The 25,435-nt window shown below is 37.4% G+C and overlaps 2 protein-coding genes across 4 annotated transcripts in view; one reads left to right on the top strand and one right to left on the bottom strand.

Annotated features, from left to right (window-relative positions):
* The window catches only part of LOC125078783 (glutamate carboxypeptidase 2), a 61,473-nt gene extending 57,529 nt beyond the window's left edge, over positions 1 to 3,944 (top strand). Inside the window, exons 18-19 of one of the 3 annotated variants that reach the window (XM_047691950.1) lie at positions 1,369 to 1,461; positions 3,025 to 3,944. In XM_047691950.1, the coding sequence (XP_047547906.1) occupies positions 1,369 to 1,461; positions 3,025 to 3,214 (283 nt within the window). In that variant the 3' untranslated portion in view covers positions 3,215 to 3,944. Of the gene's footprint in view, positions 1 to 1,309; positions 1,462 to 3,024 lie in introns of those variants that run through there. The other 2 variants (XM_047691952.1, XM_047691951.1) reach the window with 2 other exon arrangements.
* A 16,761-nt stretch (positions 3,945 to 20,705) lies between these two features.
* On the bottom strand, positions 20,706 to 20,980 carry LOC125080096 (ragulator complex protein LAMTOR5-like). The gene is given in 2 exon segments (XM_047693941.1): positions 20,706 to 20,824; positions 20,827 to 20,980. Coding segments are annotated over 2 exon segments (273 nt in total).
* Positions 20,981 to 25,435: the final 4,455 nt, after the last annotated feature.

The following is a 25,435-nucleotide window of genomic DNA, read 5'->3' as shown; positions in this document are numbered from 1 at the left end:
GATACAAATTGTAACACCAAACAATTCAAGGGACTCCTGGGTCGCTCACTTGGTTAAACATATGACTCTTGACTTCAGCTCAGGTCACGATCTCAGGGTCATGAGATGGAGCCCCACATCAGGCTCCATGCTAAGCATGGAGCCTGCTTAAGACTCTCTCTCTCCTACTCCCTCTGTCCCTCCCCCACCCCTCTCCCAGCTCATGCTCTATCTTTCTATAAGTAAACAAACAAACAAATAAATAAATAGAGATGCCTGGGTGGCTCAGTCAGTTAAATATCTGCCTTTGGCTCAGGTCATTATCTCAGGGTCCTGGGTTCAAGCCCCATGTGGGGCTCCCTGTAGTGGGGAGCCTGTTTCTCCTTCTCCTTCTGCCTCTCCTCCTGCTTATGTGCTTTCTCTGTGTCAAAAAGATAAATAAAATCTTTAAAAATAATAATAATAAATAGGAATAGTTTATTAAAAAAATATATCAAATAATTTAAAGCAATCAATACTTAAGAGGACAGAAATGACTAAAAAATTAAATGTCCACTAATTTGAACATTTCATAAGCATTGAAAGAGTTGATTATAAAGGAAATATAAGATATTTACTATAAAATGTGAAGTAAACAAAAAATATTTAAAATTGTGAACACTTTGATTATATTTTAATTGAACAAATATAGAGAAAAATTCAAAGTAAACCAATTAGTATAATAACTATGTCATCCTGGAGTGGACATGGGATTTTTTTTCCTTGTACTTTACAGTTCTTTTCAAATTTTTGTGTGGGTTAAAAAAATATCAACAATAAGCAATAAATCTTAAGGAGATTCCAAATACCATAAATTCTATGAAGTTGATTTTCTGTCTTTAAAAACTATGATCTTTCCTCCCTCTGGCAAAGTGCCTTACAGGAATAGATTATGATGTACTAGGACATTTGGCTTTAATAATAATAAAATAATAATAAAACATTGGCTATCATTTGGTAAATATGCATAATTTTCCAGGAGCCCTACTAACCATTAATAGACTGTCCCATTCAATATCAAATGACTACTTTGAGTAGATTATTAGGATTCCTAAGATAAAAAAACATCTTGCTTATATTTAAAAACTAGGATTGCCAATTAATTATTATTCAAAATAAATAAAAATTACTATTGTCCTTTTCAACCACTATAACTTTATGTGGTTTTATAAGCCTCAGCAGAATAGTATTCTATAAGATTTTAAAAAGGTAACTGTTATACTATTGTTCTTAATTTGCATATTATAGAGATTTAAGACATATTATATTTAACTTTGTTGTGAATTTTCAGTTTGCTGTGTGGTGCATGTTTTCTCAAGAAGTGACAACTGTATTTGTTTTGTTGTTTAGCCCAATATTATTGAGAATTATGAATGATCAACTGATGTTTTTGGAACGAGCATTTATTGATCCTTTAGGATTACCAGACAGGCCTTTCTATAGGTAAGGATACAAATATGACACTTGATTATATTCTTTTTTTCTTATTTTTTGCACTGTGGAAAAAATATAGTTGATTTAAGCAAATAGAAATTTCAAACTATATGTAGGAAATGATATATTATTCATATAATGTAATGTGATTGCTGCATACATTTTAATATATTGTTTACTTCTGATTATAAAAGAACATATGTTCATTGTAGGAAACTTAGAAGATCGACAAAGTCACAAGTAGAAAGTAAAACCACCCCAATTCTGTCAGTTAGTTATAAAATCATGTTTATATTTGGCTTATATAATTTTAGCCCCCTCTCATTTTAAATATATTTGTCTTTATGTATGTATACACATAAGACATAATAAATATATGTAAAATGTATAAAATATGTATTTACATACTCATTCTCCTAATGTTCAGATTTTTTTCTAATTTTTGACAATTCTAAATATTTCTGATAAACATCAGTGATGAACATTAGATTGATCTTGCTAAGAATTGGAGAATAAATTAGATCAGTGACGAGTGAGAAATGGCCCTGTTCTCTTTGTTTATGGATTATCAAAGGATCAGAATTAGGAGTAAGGGGGTCATCAGACATGGTGACTGTCTCCCAATGGCAGCACAAGTGTGCTTCTTTCCTTCTTTACCTCTTTGCTTGGGAACTTACCCTTCCCTTCACGTGCTTTGACATGACTGACATATGTCTTTCAGTAAAATATCACCTTCTACCCAGATCATGTTATACTTTCAAAGCTGTTTTTAATGATTATTCGTGCTTTAAGCTAGGCATTCTCACATGTTAGTGTGTCTCCTTTTTTAAAGAGAAAAAAACCACAGTAGTAGGTAGGCAGGTCACAAATAGGACTTTGATCATCACCGCTGGGCTACATTTCCGGGGGTGACGTGGGACAGTGAAAAGTCAGTACTTACTTGCAGTGTAGCTTGAGACTAAACACATCATCTCGCAGATCTCAATTTCCTCCTTTTTGAAATGCTAGTATCAACTTTGTAGAGGTTTTTTTTTTAAGATTTATTTATGTATTTTAGAAAGAGAGAGGATACACGTGCGTGTGCAAGTGGGAGGAGGGACAGAAGGAGAGAGAGAGAGGCAGAGAAGCAGACGCCCTACTGGCGGGGAGCCTGGTGAGGGACTGGACCCCAAGACCCTGAGATCATGACCTGAGCTGAAACCAAGAGTCAGAGGCTTAACCGACTCAGCCACCCAGGAACCCCTCTAGCATTTATTTTTAAGGACTAGAAAAGTTATAGGCAAATCATTTAATCACAAGCACGACCCATAGTAGGTGACAAGCTATTGGGACTATTAATGTTATTTTTGTTGCTCTGAATGACATGAAGTCCTCTGTTTAAAGTCAAAACATATACTTCCTAGACTGGACTTTGGAGATGATTAAACTTGGCAGTTTAGCTGACAAGTGACTTGTTCAAATCGTGAGATTAGAATTCTGCAGTCCAGGATTTGTAGAGCGCTCTTGTTTTTCTCTTGTGTGTATCGTTTGGACAGCAACTGTCCAAAAACAGCCAACTGTTTTTATTAACAGGCACGTCATCTATGCTCCCAGCAGCCACAACAAGTATGCAGGGGAGTCATTCCCAGGAATTTATGATGCTCTGTTTGATATTGAAAACAGAGTGGATCCGTCCAAGGCCTGGGGAGAGGTGAAGAGGCAGATCTCCATCGCAGCCTTTACAGTGCAGGCTGCAGCCGGGACTCTGAGGGAAGTGGCCTGAGGTGGTTCTTCAGAGAACCTATACTGACTAGGTATGGTCTGTCACTCAGAAAGAATCATAAAAGTCATATTCTAAAAAATAAACTTAAAAAATAAAGTTAACACACACACACACACACACACTAGCATTCTTCTCCCTATGAATCAAAAAAGAAAGATGGACAATTTTTATTCTATAATTATAGAAGGATATTCTGAATTTGAACTAAGAGTTAAAATTAAGGCAAACACCTACTGTATTAAAACTCTTATGTGGCAGTAGAGGGAATCGAGGCTAATTCTGCACTGGCATTGGCCCTATTGGTCACCCAGGGCTGAGAGATCACTATCTTAACCAACTAGTTGAGCTACACTAGTCTAATCACACTGCTGGTAAACATAGTCACTCTGTGCTGTAAAGGATAATTACTTTTCTTAAAATATCAAATATCTTATTTCTATCAAAGGATATATGTAATGTATGTACAGTGAAAAATAATAAAGAAATGAAGATTTGTTGAACTGCCTCCCACAAATAACCAAATTAAGGAAAGGAATGTTACCCATATCTCTGAATGTCCCATCTACCACTGACGAGTGTGCCTTCCTCTTCTGCCAGAGATACTCACTTTCTTGAATCTTACGTGAATCTTTTCTGTTATTTATCATTATTCCACACATGGCTATATTCTTTATGTGTTTGGGGGTTTGTTTGGTTTTTAAACTGTAAATAAAATCACACTGTGTATCTATTTTCTAACACTTCATTTCTTCACTCACCTTTGCAGGTATTTGGGGCTGGAGTTCAGTTCACTGATGTGGAGAATTCATTTGCATGAACATAACATTTATCAGTCAGGGTCCAGTTAAGACAGAGAAACCATACGGCAACATAAGCAGGGAAGGTTAATATAGAGAATGATTAGTTCTAGTAGCATTGCAGTAATGAGATACTATCTAGTTAAAGGTAACAAGAACCTTTATAGCAGGTCCAAGGAGCAGTCACCATCCCTAGGAGTGAGATGAAGTGGCCATTGAAGGATTTTCCCCATGCTATGGGCCTTACTGAACAGCAGAGAAGGCACGGTGGTGCTTTGCTAGCAGAGTGCAAAAAAACTCCCCAGAACGCTGGACTCTAGGCCACCATGGGAAGCTGATTCAGGGGAATTGCCTTGCCTCTAGTGGCCCTCTACCACCAACCAACCGACAGCAGTGTTAGAAAAAGCTCCCGGCTACTGAGTTCTGGCCACCAGGAACTGCAAGGAGCACGCACTATCCCAGCAGCCTGCACTGCAGGATGGGGCCCTGCAGGATGGGGCACTGCAGGATGGGGGCCCTGCAGGATGGGGCACTGCAGGATGGGGGCCCTGCAGGATGGGACCCTGCAGGATGGGGGCCCTGCGGGATGGGGCACTGCAGGCAGTAATGAAAACAGTGAAATTGTGTGTCTAAATAAAAAATAAAGAAGACAAAAAATACAAACATATTTAATAATATTTTGACACTCTATCCTGGACAGCCAATCCTGAGAAACATAGGAGTAACGTGACTCAGGCCACATAATCTTTTGTTTAAAAAAAAAAAAATTCTAGGGGTGCCTGGCTGGCTCAGTGGGTTAAAGCCTCTGCCTTCGGCTCAGGTCATGATCCCAGGGTCCTGGGATCAAGCCCCGCATCCGGCTGTCTGCTCAGCAGGGAGCCTGCTTCCTCCTCTCTCTCTCTGTCTGCCTCTCCACCTACTTGTGATATCTCTCTCTGTCAAATAAATAAATAAAATCTTTTAAAAAAATTCTACTATTTCCTATTGTATTTTCAAAATAGTTTGGAGAAATAAGCTCTTATTAAGCAATCAAACATTAATTTTCTCACTAATAAATTCAAATCCTTTTTGGGGGTCAAGTTTTTATGCTGAATAAAAATTAACTGCAACATTATCAGTCCCATTAGGTATCTAGGAGAAAACAGTGGTTATCCTACGAGAATTCAATAAGAATAGAATGATATAGATCAACATTATTTGTTAAACTGGGGCTATTTGTGTACTAGCCTCAAACACTACCAACTGTCCTCAGACTCTTCAGCCATAGTTCCAGCTCCCTAACAGCTTCTCAGTCCTCCAGGTGTCCTGTCAGCCCTCAGCTTAGGGCAGAGGGATCTTAAACTCGGGACAGGAGGTGTAGCAGGACAATCCTTGAAGCATCTGCACCAAAACCAAGATCAGGAGCATTTGCTGCGGCGCTTTTGGGACCAGAAGCCAAGAAAGGCCCCGCTGGGTCTCTTAGCCCTGGCACCTCCTTTCTGCAGCAACCAGCAAAGGAATCTGGAATCTCACCTGCTGTGTTATCAGGCGTGTATGTATGTGTGTAGGGCGGGGGGATGAGGGGCCAAGCTGGGGAAGACAGGTTGGAACATCCTTCCTCTGCACTATTCCCACCACACTCAGGGCTCTGGTTCTTTTTCTATTTTTGTCTTTAAAAATATATATATATATTTATTTGTCAGAGAGAGAGAGAGAGCACAAGCAGGAGGGGGGCAGAGGGAGAAGGAGGCTCCCTGCTGAGCAAGAAGCCTTGGGCAGGACTAGATCCCAAGACTCTGGGATCATGACCAGAGCCCAAAGCAGACATTTTTTTTTTTAAAGATTTTATTTATTTGACAGAGAGAGATCACAAGTAGACAAAGAGGCAGGCGGAGAGGGAGAGAGGGAAGCAGGCTCCCTGATGAGCAAAGAGCCCGATGGAGGACTCGATCCCAGGACCCTGAGATCATGACCTGAGCCGAAGGCAGCGGCTTAACCCACTGAGCCACCCAGGCGCCCCCCCCCCAAAGCAGACATTTAACCAGCTGAGCCACCCAGGCCCCTGGGTTCCTTTTCTAAATGTGTTTGCAGTCCTCCTCACCCACCCAGGTTCTTATGCCCTCCCTAACTGCTGGGTGGTTCTGCAGCACTTGCTTTAGGCCCATTCTCTAGGCCCCTATTTATTTATTTATTTATTTATTTATTTATTTATTAAAGATTTTTTATTTATTTATTTGACAGAGAGAGATCACAAGCAGGCAGAGAGGCAGGCAGAGAGACAGGAGGAAGCAGGCTCCCTGCTGAGCAGAGAGCCCCATGCGGGACTCGATCCCAGGACTCCGAGATCATGACCTGAGCCGAAGGCAGCGGCCTAACCCACTGAGCCACCCAGGCGCCCCTAGGCCCCTATTTATTATTCACCTTGATCTTAAAATGTTCTCAGCACATCAAGAGGCAATTTGCAACTTTCAATAGCTGAATAACTAAATAACTTGAAAAGTCTATAATGTAGAGAATAATTTTAAAATAAAATAATTTTAAATAAATTTAAAATAATTTTAAAATAAAATACTATAATAATTAACACATTCTACAAAGGAAGATATTGATAAATGTAAGTTTAGTGCATGATATCTTGTGGATGTGTGTTTTAATTAAGTGATTTGTTAATACTCAAAAACCAATGCATCTACATGGCAACCAAAATTACAAAGCAATGCATACTCCAAAGGATATAAGATTAAAAATAACAATACACTGATATCATTCAAGCTCCAGCTGGGTGATTTAAGAAACCAGAATTTCAATCGCATTATTTGCATTACAATATTATGTAGATGACCCAAGAAATATTTACTAAAGTGAGGCAATTATTCAGTCACAGATTTTATCAAGACATTCTTTTGGTAGATGATTCTACATAGTAAGTGTTGATTGAAACACTTTCCTTTATTTATTTTTTGTTCTTGTTCATTTTATTAAAAGAGAGAGAGACTGCTTGTGAGTACCAGCAGCAGGGAGGGACAGCTGTGTCACATGTATTTGTATCTATATTTTGTGTACTCTAGTTAATGAAAATGCAGTAGCAAACAAGACAAACAGTATCCCTTTGTTATACAACCAGCAATCTAATTCAGGGAAGGCAATATAGTGCACATTAAATAAGTAAAATATATGATGTATTAGAGTCTGATAGTACTCTGTAGAACAGTAAAGCAGGGAAGAGGAAAGGAAGAGCAGGGAGTGGGCATGAGAACAGAGGATGCCCCAGATCTCAGAAGCAGGGGTAAATAATGGATTGCAGTCCAGCCCATATCGCTCCAAACCCATTTCCTGAGAACCAGCGGGACTACTTTCCAAATATATGAGTTGGAAGAGAGGAGTCAGGAATTCACTTGTCAGGGAGGCTCTCGGTGTGCACTTCATCAGGAACTCATTACGTGGGTGAAATTGGATGGATAAAAGAATTTCAATCCCGGTACAGAGAAGGAGCAGGGAGGGAGAAATAAAGTTCTGAGAGCTCTGGGAATTGGCAAGGTTAAGCCCTAGGTGTAACAGATTGACCTGTCATGAGACAGAGAATCAGCGAGGTTCGGTAAAAGAGATAAAAATAGGGTTATATTCTGAGTAACCCAATGTCCTGGCGGGATTATGTGAATTTAAGAAGAGAAGCAATCAGAGCTTAGAAGATGCCTCCATGTCTCCATGAGGAACAGCATCATACAGAGAGACCTGAAAGGAAGGACATGGGGATTTGTCAGTAACTCCAGGAAAATACAGCCAGAATGGGTCATGAGAGAGAACTCTTAAGAAAAAAAAGTGCCATAAGCCAGGTAAGGAGCTCTCCAGCTAAAAATTGAGGACAGGTGTATCAAGGCACTGCACATTCAGCTGCATGGAAATTCTTTCTCTCAGCTGAAATCTATATTCTCTTAAACTTACATCATTTGTTTCCGAAAATATATTTCCATCACTACACCTGCTTTATTAGGAGGGATACTCTAGATACATGATTACTTTTTGTTGGGATCATATGGGTACTCATTCCTCTTTTGCTCATTATTATTATTATTTTCAGAAATAAGTGCTTTATTTGACCACAAAAACCTTTCAGAACTGAGTATTTCCTTGTAGTATTATTTGCAAGATGAAGAGTGAATTGTAGCGGAAAACTGAAATGTGATCCAGTCTCCCAATGAGTCCATTGCTTAATAGATAAAAAGAATGACATTTTTAAAAAAGCAAAAATTGGGGGCACCTGGGTGACTCAGTGGGTTAAAGCCTCTGCCTTTGGCTCAGGTATGATCCCAGCATCCTGGGATCAAGCCCCACATCAGGCTTTCTGCTCATCGGGGAGCCTGTTTCCCTCCCTGTCTCTCTGCCTACTTGTGATCTCTGTCAAATAAATAAATAAAAATCTTTAAAAAAAAAAAAGCAAAAGTGGAAGTGGCTGGAGCTATGGTCAGATGTAAGCTAAGTCATTTGCTATTATATAAAAATTATACATTTATTCAGTATATTCAACTGTTAGCTAGGAATAGATTTCAGGTGATAAATATTTTACTAGGGCTGCTTCTTTTTTGTATTACCAGTTTTTAATAAGGGCATATGTTATTCATAAAGTAGAAAATGTGAATAAATATGTACATATTATCAACAGAATCATTTCTGTAAAACCAGCCAAAATAATTTTTTACAGTTTTTTTTGTTTGTTTGTTTTGGGGGTTTTTTATTTTTTGCTTTTGCAGAATCACATTATGAAGAGCTATTGTTAAATCTGAGGCTCCTATTTTTAGCTGTCAAAAATAATGCTATTATAAATATTTGAGTTCAGGTCTTTGTACAGACATGTTTTTTAGTTCTCTCGGGTACACCTAGGAGTGGGGTTTCTGGGTTCTCTGGTCAATTAATGTTAATATTTTAAGAAAGTGCAGAATGCCTTTGCCAAGGCTGCTGCATCAGAGCCATCCTGACCCCCCTCCCAAGGCACTGGGGCTGCAGGGACAGAAGGACCTGCATTTCCCACCACTCCCTTCTCTCACCACGTGTCACAAAAAGCCACAGCAGCAAGTCTGCAACCTGAACTTCCATCCTCATGCTTTCCAGCGTACAACCTAAAAGCATCATTGTTCACGAACAGTGGCCTAAGGCGGGGGTTCTCAGAGGATGGTACAGGCATTAGGACCAGCACCAGCGTCTTAGAGCTTCTTAGATGGGCAAACCCTCCAGCTGCACCCCAGAGTGATCGAGGGTCTGATCAAGGATCTCTGTGATGGAGGCCCAGCGGTCTGTGTTCTAACAAGCCCTGCCGGTGATTCAGACGCTATTCCTAGGTGAACGCAGTCTGGAGGCTAATCTCGGACGAGGGTCCTTTCTCAGGAAGGAAACATGGCACAGCTGGGAAGGGAAGCTTCTTTTGTCCTCTCCTGCTCAAATCCTCCCCTTTCTGAGCCTAGACAGTCTAGGTAGAGATCCAGAGCGTCAGTTCTGGGTGGTGGGGGCCGACGGAAACAGGCCAGGGAGGGAAGTTCCCTGAGGAGAAGCAGCAACTGGAAGGTGAGCAAAGTGAGTTGTGTAAAACAAGATTGCCTTGCTTCTGGTTACTGTTGCTTTTCTTCCCTTGTAGTTTTCCTGGAGGCTTTATTCAAAGTGCCAGCCTCATCTCTGCCCCCTGCTTGGAGGTGGGACCAGCTTCAATCAGCATATTCGTGTGGAACACACATACACTAACCCCTGGTCCCCTTGATGGTGACAGGTTATCCAGAAAGCCTTCATAGAAGTGGAACTGGAGAACCCCCTTCTACGCCTGGAGACATGCCTCCAGAGCTCCTTGGCAGGTTCTGAGTTTCACTTCTGTCATTGAAAGAGGATTTATGCTCTTCATGCAAAGGTCTGTGAACACATAGGGACAGCAGTCTTCCTCCACTCTCCCAACACATCTGTGCATGCATACTTTTGCTCCTTGTAATATGTTTATAAAATGCTACATAATGAAAGGATGTTACATTAAATCATTGTAACCCATAATATAGAAAGTTTTTCTCAGTAATATTGTTAATTTTTGCTAATACTTTTGGTTACTTTTTTTTTTCAATTTTGTGATTCAGTGAAAGATAATGTTATTAAGAAAATCAGCCAAAAATTTGAATTGACTGATAAGGTTGCTTTCGTATGTATTGAGAGACAGACTGATGGGAAGAGAGAGGAGAGAGAGAGAGATCTCCTCGCTGTGAAATCAGGTGCACTTTTGAATGCTTCTTGGGAGAATGAAGGATTAGCAAAACTTCTAGAATAAATAATAATTTGAGATGTATTTCATTAGCCCTAATCACAGCAGTGTCTGTATCCTGTTGACGAGGTCTGAGCGCATGTGAGCAAGCACGTGCACACAAGAAGGGGGGAGAAGAAAGCAGATATTCCCAACCCCCCCCCGAAAACTTTATAATTTTTAAAAAATATTTTATTTTAGAGAGAAAGAGAGCAGGGGAGAGGGAGAGAGAGAACCTCAAGAAGACTCTGCCCTGAGTGCAGTTGTCGATGTCAGGACCCTGACATCATAGCCATAGCCAAAACTAAGAGTCAGATGCTTACCGACTGAGTCACCCAGGCGCCCCAAAAGTCTTGTAATTTTTGAGGAGCTCTGGAGAAAAATTTTGCGGAGTGTCTGGAGAAAAATAGCAATAAAAAGTGGTCCTGTTTTTCAAGCCTGAGTGAGATCCAGGATCAATCCTTCCTTCCTCCTTTCCTCCTTGCTTCCTTCTTTCCTTTTCTTTCCTTTCCCTCCCTCCCTCCCTCCCTCCTTTTCTTTCTTTCTTTCTTTCTTTCTTCTTTCTTTCTTCTTTCTTTCTTTTTCTTTCTTTCCCCCTTCCCTTCCCTCTCATTATTTTCTGCCCTTTGGTATTATGAGAAGCTGGTTTGAAATAAGGGCTGGGCTAAGCAGAGGTGAATATTGAAGAAGGTTTCACTTAGGGGCCTTGAGAGGAATATTACAGGTGGTTACTATTCTCTTTCGTGGCTTTGATTTGTATCAATCAGTTGGAGTAAAGGAGGAAATTCATGCCATTTATTTTTGTTGTTCTTCTTCTTGTTCTCTGTCTCTGCGAGGCTGTTATGCCTTCTGAGGAACAAACAAGAGGAGTGCCCTACCTAGAACCTCTGACCCTAAAAGGCTGCTTAAATGCCTATTTTCAGGAAAACTAGGATGGGGCCTGGGAGTGTGTGATTAGTGTCCTGCTTAGGAATATTATCCTCACGCTGCCAGGGGCTTGTATCCCAGAGAACAAGGAATGGGGGAGAGCTATGAGGAGCTCTGTTCTGTGTGCCAGTTGGCTGCTCACTCTCAAAGCTAGAATGGGAACATTTTCAATTTAGTCCTCCTTAGTCTAAGGGAGCCATGTCTGGGGACACCTGAGAGGCTATGGCTTCATTAAACACACAAAGTTGAGTCTTGGGTGTGTGCTTTGCTGGGTGTTTGCAGAGTTCCCAGAACTCATGAGTTCACTTCTCATGCTTCGCCATGCCTGGAGACCTCATACACCCCATCAATTCTCCCATCCCTTTGTGGCTCTGCTATGAACCTAACGGCGGTTCCTGATCTCATCCATGTCTCAAGGCAGCTGAGACCCTCTGTGGCTCTGAGAAGCTCTTATTAAAACCTCTGGAAAGGTTCAAGAGCATGAGGGAGTGATCTGTAGATTCATTCTGGGGGTTGTGGGAGTCCAAATCTGGCATCATGCCCCACCTACAGACTGAGAACTGAATGAAAGGAGGTCAGACTGTCTATAGACCAGCTCCTTAGTTGAGAACTTTGGCCATTCTCTGCTGACCTTTTAGCCAGGTCATGGAGCTGCAGGAAGTGATAGTTGAGATCTGTTACTACTGTGGGACATGACCCTGGGGGGTGGACATGACCATGGGGTCCTAGAACCCTGAGTGTGAGAGGAGATCTCTACTCTGGAATATATGCAGGGTGTCCATTTCCCAACATCATTTTTCCCTTACCAATTTTGAAGTGTTAAAAACCTTTGAGGGTTTTTCCGGGCTCTTTTACCAATCACTAACTCAGATGTGGGTTTTTCTCTGCATCTCTTGCTGAGTATTTACCACTCGCTGCTCGTTTCTCTACTTTTCCTTTCATTCCTCTTTTTTTTGCCCTTCTCGCAAGTGTGCTCCCTCTCTCCTTTATTGTCATTCTGTTTATAGACATAACAACAGTAATGGTGAATAGTAGTGCAAGGCCCTGGTCCAGTGTCCCCCTGTGAGACAGACACTTTGTTTTGCAAATGAAGAAACAGGCGTCTCAACATAACTGGGCTGGTGAGCAATGGGGCTGTGACTTCTTAACTATGATGCCATATTACTCTCAGCTGTGTTGTCCCTTTGGGCCTTAACAAACAGCAGTTTTGTGCCAATTCCATGAAATGGAATCTTAGACCACCTGAAACATACAAGACATGTTGCCTGTCACCTCCTCTATCAGCATCCCATATTCTCTACAACTTGGCTGCTGTTCCCCGAGGATTATCTTCCTCCCAAATTCATGGGTGCATTCATTTAAAGTAAGGGCAATTTACTTTGTGCAGGCACTGTTTGAACTTTTTTCTCTGAACCTGCCCTCAGCACCCCCAGAAGATTTTTTTGGCTCAAACTACATTTCTCTTTTTGTACTGCTTTCCCTAAGTTCTTCTCTGGTTCTGATGCTTCTCTTGTCTCACTCTCCTTTCTACTTCTTTACCTGGACATTACTTTTCTCTTTCTCTCTTGGGATTTTTACATAATCCCAAATATCTCCTGTCCAATTAGACATGCTCTCCTCACATATTTATGGGATCAATCAAGACTGGAGAACCTTCAATCCAACTATTTGAAATGAAGTCATGCCACAAGAATAGGACCAAACGGTTTAAGAACCCTCGCCTTTTGCTTCCTCCCCTCAACCTGAGGATCTTACATTCTTATTGCTAGATCTCAGGTAAGAACAGCAGCCCCCATTTCTCATTCTGTGATATTTAGATTAACAGCTCATCTCATGTGGTGAGCCAGAAGAGGAAGAACACAGCCCTGGAACATGGGCAGAGACCTTCTAGACTTCTGTACTGGGATCTGGACTGAAGAAGGAGAAGGACATCAGAATGATTCTTTTTTTTTTTTTTTAAGATTTTATTTATTTATTTGGCAGACAGAGATCACAAGTAGACAGAGAGGCAGGCAGAGAGAGAGAGGAGGAAGCAGGCTCCCCGCTGAACAGAGAGCCCGATGCGGGGCTTGATCCCAGGACCCTGCGATCATGACCTGAGCCGAAGGCAGAGGCTTTAACCCACTGAGCCACCCAGGCGCCCCACATCAGAATGATTCTGTCAGACCTTATGGTTCTACTGAATATAGGTGCATATAGGGACACAGTCAGAGGACTGAGGCAAGGACAGGGCCTCCCCATTCAGTGCAGAGTATTAATATAAACTAGATTTTAGCAAATAGATGGTATGTCTCTGAGCCAGCATCAAAACCTTCACGATTCAGGAGAGTGAGCTGTCATAAGAATTAGCCTGACTGTCCCTTCAGAGGATGAACAATACAGGGACCATGAGAACAGAACAAGCACTGTCTGAAGGTGGGGCTGAGGTTTCTCTCTCTCTTCGGGCCACACTTACTGGTAAGGTCCAGATTCCAGTAGTGAAGTTGTTCCTCCATATCCTTACCGATGTTTGGTGTGGTCTGTTTTGTTGTTTTGGTTTGATTTTAATGTTAGTTATTCTATTGGGTATGTAGTTGGATCTCATTGTGGTTTTAATTTGCATTCCTTAATGACTAATGCGGTTTAGCGTCTTTTCTTAGGCTTACTTGCCTGTTGTATATTTTCTGAGGTGAAGTGTCTGTTGAATTTTTTGCCTATATTTTTAATTGGTTTGTTGCCTGTTTATCCAGATTTGAAAATTTTTAACAGATTTTGGACAGAAATCTTTTATCAGGTATATGATTTACTAATATCTTCTTTTAATCTGATGGCTATCTTTTCACAGTCTAAATATTATCTGTTTAAAGAGCAGATGTCTTTCATTTTGATGATGTTCAGTTAGTATTTATTATTATGATTCATGATTTTGGTGTTGTAGCTAAGAAATCTTTGTACAAACCAGAGTCACAAGGATTTTTAATCAATATCTTCTAAAAATTTTTAAAATAATTTTACATTTTACATTTATATCTCTGATTCATATTGAATTAATTTTTGCATAAGGAGTGAAGTTTAGTTGGAGGGTATGCCCAGCTGTTGCAAAAACCTTTCTCCATTGAATTGATTTTACACCTTTAATCAAAAATCAACTATTCATACGGATGTAAGTCAATTTATGGGCTCTATTCTGTTCCAGTGATCTATGTGTGTGTCTCTTTACCAACACTACACTGTCTTTATTACCATAGCTTTATAGTCATTTTTAAAATTAGAAAGTATGGGAAAAAAATAAAATTAGAAAATATGATTCTAACCTTATTCTTCATTTCCAAAAATTGTTAATTCTTCGAGCTTCTTTGCCTTTACATGTAAATTTTAATATCAGCTTGTCTGCATCTACAAACATCCTGCTGAAATTTTTGTAGGAATTGCATTATATCTATCGATCAAAATGAAAGGAATTGTCATGTTTCCTATATTGTCTTCCAAACCATAACAAATTATGTCTCTCTCCATTTTTTGGTCTTTTTTATTTCTTTCATTAGGACTTTATAGATTACAGCATACAGATTTTGTACATGTTTTGATAAATTTCCCTACATTTTTCTTACTTTCTCTTTTTCTTTTCTTTTCTTTCTTTCTTTCTTTTCTTTTTTTAACATATTGTAAATGGTATCTTTATTTTGGTTTTCACATAATACATTGATTTTGTTGTTGTTGTTTCTTTTATATAAACTTGTTATTTTGGACTTGAAAAATATTGCACTAATGCTATGGAGAGTTCCTGTATAACCTTGCATTTGCTTTTCTAGAGCTCCCATAACAAAGTATCACAAACTGAGGGGCTTAGAACAAAAGAAATGGATTGTCTTACACTGCTGGAGCAACTAAAATCAAGGTGTTGGCAGGATCATCCTTCCTCTGAAACCTGCAGGGAGCAATTATTGCTTACAATCCTCCTGGTGTCTGCTGTTTGCTGGCAATCTTTGGCTTTCCTCAGTGCACAGATCCTTCACTCAATCCTTGGTCTTCCCATGGCTAACTTCCCCCTATGCATGCCTGTCTCTGTGTCAAATTTTCCCTTTTTGTAGGGTTAGTATATTGTGGGATGAGGGGTTACCCTAATGACCTCTTCTTAATTTGATTTTCTCTGCAAAGACCCTATTTCCAAACAAGATCAATTATGAGGTTCTGGGGATGGGATTTTAATATATCTTCTTTTGAGGACACACTTCAACCCATAACAACCCCTCATTCAAGGTGTCTCCCTTGTGAATATCTTATGTTATCATGATGTACGTGTCAAAAACTAAAAAAAAAAAAAAAAAAAAAAGACACTGGTACATTACCACCAATTAGACTCAGACTTGACCTGGCTTTCATAAATTTTTCCACTAGTAAGCTCTCTTTATTTAGGATCCAATCGAGAGTATGATACTGAATTGGAATGTTGGGTGTCCCCAATGTCCTCTGACCTGTGACATTTTTTGTCTTTCCTTATTTTTCATGATCTTGGCAATCTTGAGGTATAATAACCAGGTATACTGTAAGAATGTTTTCAATTTGGGGTTTGACTGGTTTTTTTTTTTCATGGTTAGACTGTGGTTATAGGTTTGGGGAAAGAGTACCAGAGTTGAAGTATCCTTTTCATATCATCATATAAGGCTCTACATGAGGCCTTAAATGGCCACAACAGGATTTATCATTGATGAGTTCACTTTCATTACTTGGTGAAGGTATGTTTTACATACTGTAAAAGTAGTTTTTCTCTTTCCCTCTTCTATTCTTTGTAATTAAATCACTGTCTATCCCCATCTCAAAGGTATATGGAATAATGATGGTGGGAATTAAGTTGAATCTCCTGGTAAGGGGTTTAAGGTCTACATATATTATTGAAATACTCTATAAGGAAGATTCGGCCACTTCTCTCATATATATTTACATATATGCATGTATTCAGTGATTTAATTTATATCATGTGTATTTATTTTATACTTTGGATTAGAATCCTATATTATTTTATTTTTTTGCAAAAATTGTTCCAGTCTTGGCCACTGGGGACTTTTTCAGGTTGTTGGCTCCTTTTTGCTTTTGGCATGCTTCCACTTTTTTTTTTTTTTTTTTCTCTTTCTTTGAGCCATGTCTTAACCTGCTGGTATTGTGAAGTGTTGAAGATTCCATATGTGTTTTCTTTCCTCAAGACCTAGAATCAGCCATTCTCCAAGTTGCTCTGGTCCTTTTTATTGGAGGCTGATATTGAACCCAACCAAGAGCTGGATCATATGTGTTTGTTATTAGCATGTTACTGACTTAACCTTTTCAGCAGAAAATAACTAGGAAATCTGTGTCTATGTACGAATCTGTTTACATCTAGATGTATGTATAATATAATTTCTTTATCTATCAGTGTATTTTTAAACTAAACATGAAATCATAGTATATTGCAGAATTCTATTCAGAACCGCAGTGGTTATTCCAGCCCTCCCCATCCCTTATTTGTCAGTTATTTTCCCTGACATGAAAAGTCAGGCTTTTATTATCTACCTTTTGTTTACTATATGTTCATTCTTGACACAAATATAACATTCCTTCAGAAATGTTAATATACAACCCTATGAGAAACAAATTTACAAACTCGAGTCTAGTGTTTATGTATAAATATTTTTTGTCTTCACTTTACAATTTCTAATCAAAATACTGTTTTCCAAATTTACTTAGATCTACTTTCCCCCACTCCCTCAAAGAGGCCATGCCATTCATTTGTAATACAATGAGATCATTTGTGGCAGTTGACATTCCATCCTAGGTTCCTTGGATAGCCTATTTGGCTTTGTTAATTTGCATATATTAGAGATCACTCCTGGTGATGTAGAATTTTGTGGCTTTGGAGAAATGCAATGAGGCATGAATCCATCCTCCAGTCCTATCCCAAAGAGTAGACTGGTTCCATTACTTTTAAGAATTCCTCTGTATGTCCCCTTTGTTGTCAACTAGTCCCCACTCCTATAACCCTGAGACACCAATATTCTGTTTTTCATCCCTATAGTCTAGCTTTTTTGAGGATTTCCCCTAGTGGCATCATAAAATAAGTATCCCTTTGGATCTGGCTCCTTTCTACTCAGCAAAATGCATCTAATATTCATCCATATTGTTATGTACATGAGTAACTCATTCCTTGTTATGACCGAATAGCATTTTCTTTTAGGGATGTACCACATACTGCTTATCCATTTACCTGCTGAAGGATATTTTGTTTCCTTCCTGGTGTTTTGATTATGAGCAAACCTTTATAAACATCCCCATACTGGTTTTTGTGTGAACATAAGTTTTCAGTTCCTTTGGGTAAATACCAATGAGTGAGGTACTGAGTTATATGCTAAATCTATGTTTAACTTTATTAAAGATAGATAGATTAGATAGATAGATGCCAAATTGTTTTCCAGAGTAACTGGTGCTATTCATTCCCACCAGCACTAAATGAAATTTCCTGTTGTTCTGCATCCTCACCAGTATCTGGTGTTATCAGTTTTATTTTATTTTACTTTATTTTAACCATTGTATTAGATATATAGTAGTATGTAATTATGGTTTTAATTCTAGTGTCTCTGATGACTAATGATTCAGAGTATTTACATATGCTTGTTTGCCATCCAGAAATTTGCTTTGGTGAAATGTCTGTATCTTTCATGCATTTTAAAAATTGGATTGTTTGCTTTTTTATGTTTGAGCTTTAAATGTTTTTGTATCTTCTGAATATAAATTTTTTATCAGTTATTTGACTAAAATATTTTCTTGTGGAATGTGGCTTGGTTTATATTCTTAAAATGTTAACTTTCAGAGAGCAGAAGTTTTTATTTTTGATAAAGTCAAATTTAACAATCTTCCTTTCATGAAGTGAGCTTTTGATGTTTTATCTAAGGATGTCTTTTCTCCATCAAAGTGCCTTTATGCTTTGGTGGAAAATCTGCTGACATGACTGGGCAGGTCTCTGCTCCACCTTTTGTCTGGCTCTGATGATCCATATGTCTATCCTTTTGTCAATACTACACGTCTTGATTACTGTGTGATTATAAGTCTTGAAATCCAGTAATGTGAATATTCTAATTTTTTTGTTGTTTTAGGATTGTTTTGGCTATTCTATTTGCTTTGGTGTACTATAATACACTTCTGACCTAGCTTGTTTGTAACTACAAAATATTTTCTAGAACTTTGTTGGAGATTACACTGAATTTATAGATCAAATTGAGAGAATTGTCATCATAAGTCTGTAAGTTATTCATTCTATGAATGTGGTTTATTTCTTCATTTATTTGAATCTTATTCCTTATATCATTGCATCATAGCTTCCACTGTACTGATCTGCACATATTTTGTTAAGTTTATACCTAGTTAATTTACTTTCTTAAAAGTTAACAATCTTTCTCTGACTGACTTATTTCACTTAGTGTAATAATCTCTGTCTCCATCCATATCATTACAAATGGTAAGATTTCATTCTTTTTTTATGGCTGAGCAATATTCCATTGTGTGTGTGTTTGTGTGTGTGTGTGTGTGTGTGTGTGTGTGTATATATATATATACACACAATGAATATTACCACTTCTTCTTTATCCATTCATCAGTTGATGGACATTTGGGCTCTTTCCATAATTTGCCTATTGTTGATAACACTGCTATAAACATCAGGATGTATGTATGCTTTCAAATCTGTATTTTTATATCATCTAGGTAAGTGCCTAGTAGTACAATTGCTGGATCATATGGTAGTTCTATTTTTAACTTTTTGTGGCAACTCCATACTGTTTTCCAGAGTGGCTGTACCAGTTTGTATTCCTACCAATAGTGCAAGAGGGTTCCCTTTCCCCACATCCTCGCCAACACATTGTTTCTTGTGTTTTTGATTTAGCCATTCTGACCAGTGTGAGGTGATTTCTCATTGTTAGTTTGATTTGTATTTTGCTAATGATGGGTGATGTTGAGCATCTTTTCCTGTGTCTATTAGCTATCTGGATGTCTTCTTTGGAAACAGGTCTATTCATGTCTTCTGCCCATTTTTTAGTTGAATTACTCGTTTTGTAAAATTTTTTATAAGTTCTTTATATATTTTGAATACTAATCCTTTATCACATATGTCATTCACAAATATCTTCTCCCATTCCATTGGTTCTCTAAAAGTTTTGTTGATTGTTTACTTCACTGTGCAGAAGCTTTTTATTTTGATTAAGTCCCAATAGTTCATTTTTTCTTTTCTTTTCTTGCCTGAGAAGATCTATCTTAAAAGAACTTGCTAGAGCTAATATCAAAAAGGTTATTGTCGGGTTCTCCTCTAGGATTTTAATGGTTTCATGTCTCACACATCTTTAATCCATTTTGAATTTATTTTTGTATATGGTGTATAGCATATGATTTCATTTATATGTGGGATTTAAGAAACAAAACAAAGGAGCATAGAGGAAAAAAGAGAGACGGGCCAACCAAGAAACAGACACTTAACTATAGAGAACAAACTGTTGGTTATCAGAAAGAGAATGTGGTTTTAAGAAGGATTAAGTAGGTGATGGGCATTAAGGAGTACATTTATTGTGCTGAACACTGGGTATTGTATGGAAGTGTTGAATCACTAAATAGTACATCTGAAAATAATATTACACTAATATTAACTGTAATAAATAAAAAGAAAAAAATTTAATAATTTTACTCTGATATATTTGACATACAGCAAACTGCACATACTAAAAATGCACAATTTGGAAATTTTCATCATAGGTACACATAAGTAACTTTCAACAAAATAAGGATAATGAGCTTGTCCATCCATCATCTGTGAAAGTTTCTTTGACCCTTGTTTTTGTTTTCAACTTCTTTATTCTGGTAAGAAGTCTTAACACAAAATGTTCCATTTAATGCATTTTTAAGTGTACAATACAGTATTGGTAAGAATGTTGTACATCAGCTCTCTAGAATTTACGAATCAAGTTAATTCCCTTCTTTAAGTTTTTGTAAATGTAGGCTTTTTAAAAATTTCAAATACAAATTTTGAAGCTATACATGTGGCATTTTAAAAAATTTTCAGATACAACTTTTTCATTGTGTATATGTAGGAATCAAGATGACTTTTACATATTGACCTTTTGTCCTGTGACCTTGCTAAACTCATTCATTATTTCAAGATTTTTTTTTTGGTAAAGTCTTTGGGATATTCTACACTCATAATCATGTTTTCTGCAAATACATACATTTTATTTCTTCCTTCCCAATGTTTTTCTATTTTTCCCTCCAACTAGATTTATTGAACATAAGAAAATTCTATATACAAAGTGACTTGGATTTGTTACTTCAAAACATGATCCTTTCTTACTAATATTTTGATAACTCAGTCTATTGAGTGTCAAAATGAAGCTTACTCTAAAATTAATAGAAAAGTGTCCAATGCATGCCAAATGAATGGTCTACCCACTGGAACTTTAATAGTTCTACAATATAATTAGCATAGGTAGGATGCAGCCCCTATGACAGACTGCTGGAGAACTGATATGACATGCTAAGAAGTCATTTTGCACACTGCTACTGTGATGCTGTCATGTTTCTGGATCACAATGCTCCCATTATCTGATTCTACACACACGACAGGAGTATCATTTGGGTCTGAGGTTAGCTTGCTGCTTGCTAGTCTAGAACAGATATGACTCCAGCATGCTCATCTGACAGGGTCTCACAGAAGCCCAAATTAAGTCCTTGTGAATCTGTGTGCAAGATTCCAGCAATGGAAGAATTCTTCATTGTGTCCTCCAAGTGCTCCTCCGAGGTCACCTCCATCACTCCCACTGTCCACCTGCTCTGGGATCCATAACAAGTCCAATGTTTCTCTTTTTTTGTTTTTGTTTTTGTTTTCTTGTTTTGCTGCACTACCTAGGATTTCTAGTGCAATGTAAAACAGAAGTGGTGAGAGAGGACATCTCTTTTATTATCCTAAAATTGGAAAAGAAGAATTTGGATTCTCACTGTTAAGAATGTTCTCAGCATTAGTTTTTTTCATAGAAACTCTTATTGAGTCAAGGAAGCTCCTTTCTTTACCTGGTTGCTGAGACTTTTTATCATGAATGGATGTTGTACTTTGTTGAGTGTTTTCTTCTTCTTATATTGATATGATATGGTTTTTCTTCTTTAGTAATTTAATAAGGTAATTTACATGGATTATATTTGAAATGTGGAAGTACTCTCATGTTTTCTTGAACAAACAAACTTTGTCATTCTATATTACATTTTTAAATATTGTTGGATTCTTTTCTTGCAGATATTTTATTAAGCATTTTTGCCTTTGTGTTTAAGGGACATTTAGGAATATGCTTCCTTGTACAGCTTTTTGTTTGATTGTAGATTCAATTGTTTTCTTGATTGTCTTTCTGTTTTCAGCTTTACTCATTCCTGCTGTAACTTTTATTAGTTTCTCCTTTCTGTTTGCTCTATTTATAACCTGCTTTTATTTCTCTAATTTAAGTTGAATGTTACATTATTGTTTTAGATCTTTCCTTTCTCCTTATATGTGCATTTAATGCTGTAATTCTTCCACTAAGAATTAATTCAGCTACATCCCAAATTTTGATATGTTATATGACATTTTTCATTGACGTTAACATATTTTAAAATTTCTCCTATGATTCTTTCTTTGAGAAATGGATTATTATGCTTTTTTTAAAAATTTCCAGTATCTTGAGATTCTCCTGATATTTTTGTTTAACTAATTCCCATTTTAGTCTAAGAACATATATTGTAAGATTTCTGTTATTTCAAACATGTAAGACTTTTTTTATGGCCCAAAATATGACTATCTTGATTAATGTTTCATGTACATTTGGGAAAAATGTATAGTCTGTGTTGTTGGGTGGAATGATTTCTAAGTATTAGTTAAGCTCAGTCAGTTGTCTATATCCTTATAATTTTCTTCCTACTTATTTTATTAATTACCTGAAGAGGAATGTTGAAATCTCCAAAGATACTAGTGAATTTCTTTTTCTCTTTTTGTGTATATCAGTTTTTCCTTCATGCATTATGAAATTTTTTTGTTTCATGCATACATGCTTAGGATTTTTATGTATTCTTAGATAATCGACTTCTATATCATTGTGTAATACCTTCTTAATCCTTAATGTTCTTCCTTGTTCCTATGTCTTTAAAATTAACAGAGCTACTCCAGTTTTCTTTAGGTTAGGGTTCATGTGTATCTTTCTTATCCTTTTATTTTGAGCCGAGGCCTTTATACTTAAAGCAGGCTTATTGTAGACTGCGCAGAATTTCAGATTATGTTTTATGCATTCTGACAATCTCTGTTTGATTAGTGAGCTGAAAGCATTCATATTTATCATAGTTATTGATGTAATTAAACAGTAACATTAGATGTCTGTTTTCCATTTTTCTCTTTTTCTCACTTACTTTTTTCTGCCTTCTTGAGATTAAGTAGACATACTTTTTTTAAGTTTTTATTTAAATTCCAGTTAGTTACATGTTAGAGAGTATTATGCTAAGCAAATTAAGTGGGCATTTTAAAATATAAAACTGTTTAGAAGAGATCAAATTTCAACTTTTTTCATTTTTTAAAATAAACTATCTTCAGAGAAGTTTAAAGTTCACAGAAAAAAAATCAGGAGAGAGTACAAAGAGTTCCTGAATACCACACACTTACAACCTTTCATACTATCAAATTTTCTACTATAGACAACCTTTTCTACCAGAGTGGCACATTTGTGACAATTGATTAATCTACATGGACACATCATTATCAACCAAAGTCCATAATTTACATTAGGCATCACTCTTAGTATTGTACATTCTGTGGGTTATAACAGCATAATGACATGGTATTGTAGTATCATACAGAATAGTATTACTGCCCCAGAAATCTTTTGTACTTCACCTATCCAATACTTCCTCACAACAACCGCTGGAAACAATTGATTTTTTTTTTCTTGCTGTCTCCAGTTTTGCCTTTCCCAGAATGACATATAGTTGGATTCATGTAGTATGTAGTTTTTTCATAGTGGCTTCCTTCACTTAGTGATACTCATTTAAGTTCTTATCTTTTCATGGATTGACAGCTCAATTCTTTTAAGTGTTGAGTACTGTTCACTGGCTGGATGTCCCAAAGTTTATTTATCCATTCTCCTACCTAAAGACATATTGATTGCTTCCAAGTTTTGGCAGTTATTAACAAAGCTGCTATAAACATGTACAGAGTTTTGTGTGGACATAGTTTTATATTTATTTGGGTAAATACCAAGGAGCACGATTGTTGGAAGAGCATGTTTGGTTTTATAAGAAACTGCCAAACTCTTCCAAACTACCCATACCATTTTGTATTTCCCAACATCAGTGAATGAGAGTTCCTGTTGCTCCACATCTTTATCAACATTTGATGTTGTCATTATTCTAAGTTTGGCCCATTAATTGTTTTAATTTGCAATTCCCTAATGACATACAAAGATACACATATCTTCTGTAGGAAGGTGTCTGTCAGAAGTTTTGTTCATTTTTTAAATTGTTTTCTTACTGAGTTTCTTTTCTTTACCTTAGTTTCTGATTTATTTCACCTTCATCTGTCTAAAAGGACTTCTGTCAACATTTCTTACAAGGTGTGGATCCAGGCCATACATCCCCTTACTTTCTTTTCATTCTTTCCTTTTTAAAAAAAAATATTTTATTTATTTATTTGAAAGAGAGTTTGTGTGTGTGAGCATGAACGGGGAGGCAGTGGGGAGAGGCAGAGGCAAAAGGAGAAGCAAACTCCCTGCTAAGCAGGGAGCCTGACCTTGGACTCAATCTCAAGACCCTGAGATTATGACCTGAGTGGAAGGCAGATGCTTAACCAACGAAGCCACCCAGGTGACCCTCATTCTTTCTTTTTTAATTTTAATCTGATAAAGTCTTTATTTCTCCTTCACTTTTAAGGAATGATTGGGCAGTATACATATTTCTAGGTTTGTGTTTATTTTATCTCAGTATTTTAAATATTTCACTCTACTCTCTTCTTGCCTGCATGATTCCTGAAGAAAAGTCTGATATACTTTGATTCTATGTCAGTAAGATATTTTTACCCATGACTGCTTTAAAGATTTATAATTTATATTTAATTTTTTAAATTTAAATATTACATTTTTGGCGTTTATTCTCCTTCGTGTCTTCTGAGCTTCCTGATGTGTGGCTTGGTGCCTAACATTAATTTCAGAAAATTCTCACTCAGTATTATTTCAACTAATGTTTGCTCCTTTCTTTCTTCTCCTTCTAGTATTCCCATTATGGGTATGTTATGCTATTTATAGTTGTCCTACAGTTATTGGATATTCTTAGGGTTTATTGCTTTCCTTTTTCTCTTTGCTTTTAAATTTAGGTATTTCTAAGGAGCTCAAGCTCTAATTCCTCGAAATGTCTAGTGTACTAATGAGCCCATCAAAGGCATTCTTCATTTATGTTATGTTATTTTTACCTCTAACATTCTTAGAAATACTCTCTTAGCACTTTGGTCTCCCTACTTCTTATCTATCTGTTCTTGTATATTGTCTACTGTTTCCATTAACCCTGTTAGCATATTAATCATAGGTTTTCAAATTTAAATATCTTATCTGATATTTCCACCATTCTTGGGATATCTGACTCCAATTCTAATGCCTCTTCAATGTCTTCAAACTGTTTTTTGCTAGTTAGTGAGCCTTGTAATTTCTTGAAAGGCTAACATGATATACTAGATAAAAGGAATTGCAGGAAATGTGCAATTCTAGTAATGTGCTAGTAAGGGGGATATATCGTCTCACCCCACCTCCTTGGTGAGTGTAGTCTTCTGAGTATGTCAGACTTTTAGTGATCCTGTATCCATGGGCTGTAGAGGTCAGCAGTGCTTCTCAGTTCCCCACTCTTTGCTTGAAATAGATTGATGTCTAGAGGTGGCTGGACTTGGGTCATCCCTTCTCCCTGGGAGGTTGGTTCTGGTTAAATAGTTTCTCCTTTTAAAGAGGACAGTCATCTTTAAGAAGAATAGAATGCTCTAACACACTTCAAAATGGTTACTTACTTTTCCCCTCCCCCTGCCAAAGCAGCTGCAGTTTTTTCCCCTCAATATTCACAGTAAGGACCTGATAAAGTTTCTCTAGGTAAAACTCACAAAAGTGTGGGTCCTTCCTATGTGTGCATTCCCCTAGAGTTTTTAAGCCCTCAGCCTTATGTACCCTGAGCCTCTAGCCATATATCAACTGCAGTATAGGTTTTCCTAACCAGCACTGTCCC

Source organism: Lutra lutra, chromosome 10 (genome assembly GCF_902655055.1).
Source record: "Lutra lutra chromosome 10, mLutLut1.2, whole genome shotgun sequence".
NCBI lineage: Eukaryota > Metazoa > Chordata > Mammalia > Carnivora > Mustelidae > Lutra > Lutra lutra.
This window is presented reverse-complemented; position numbering and strand designations above follow the sequence as displayed.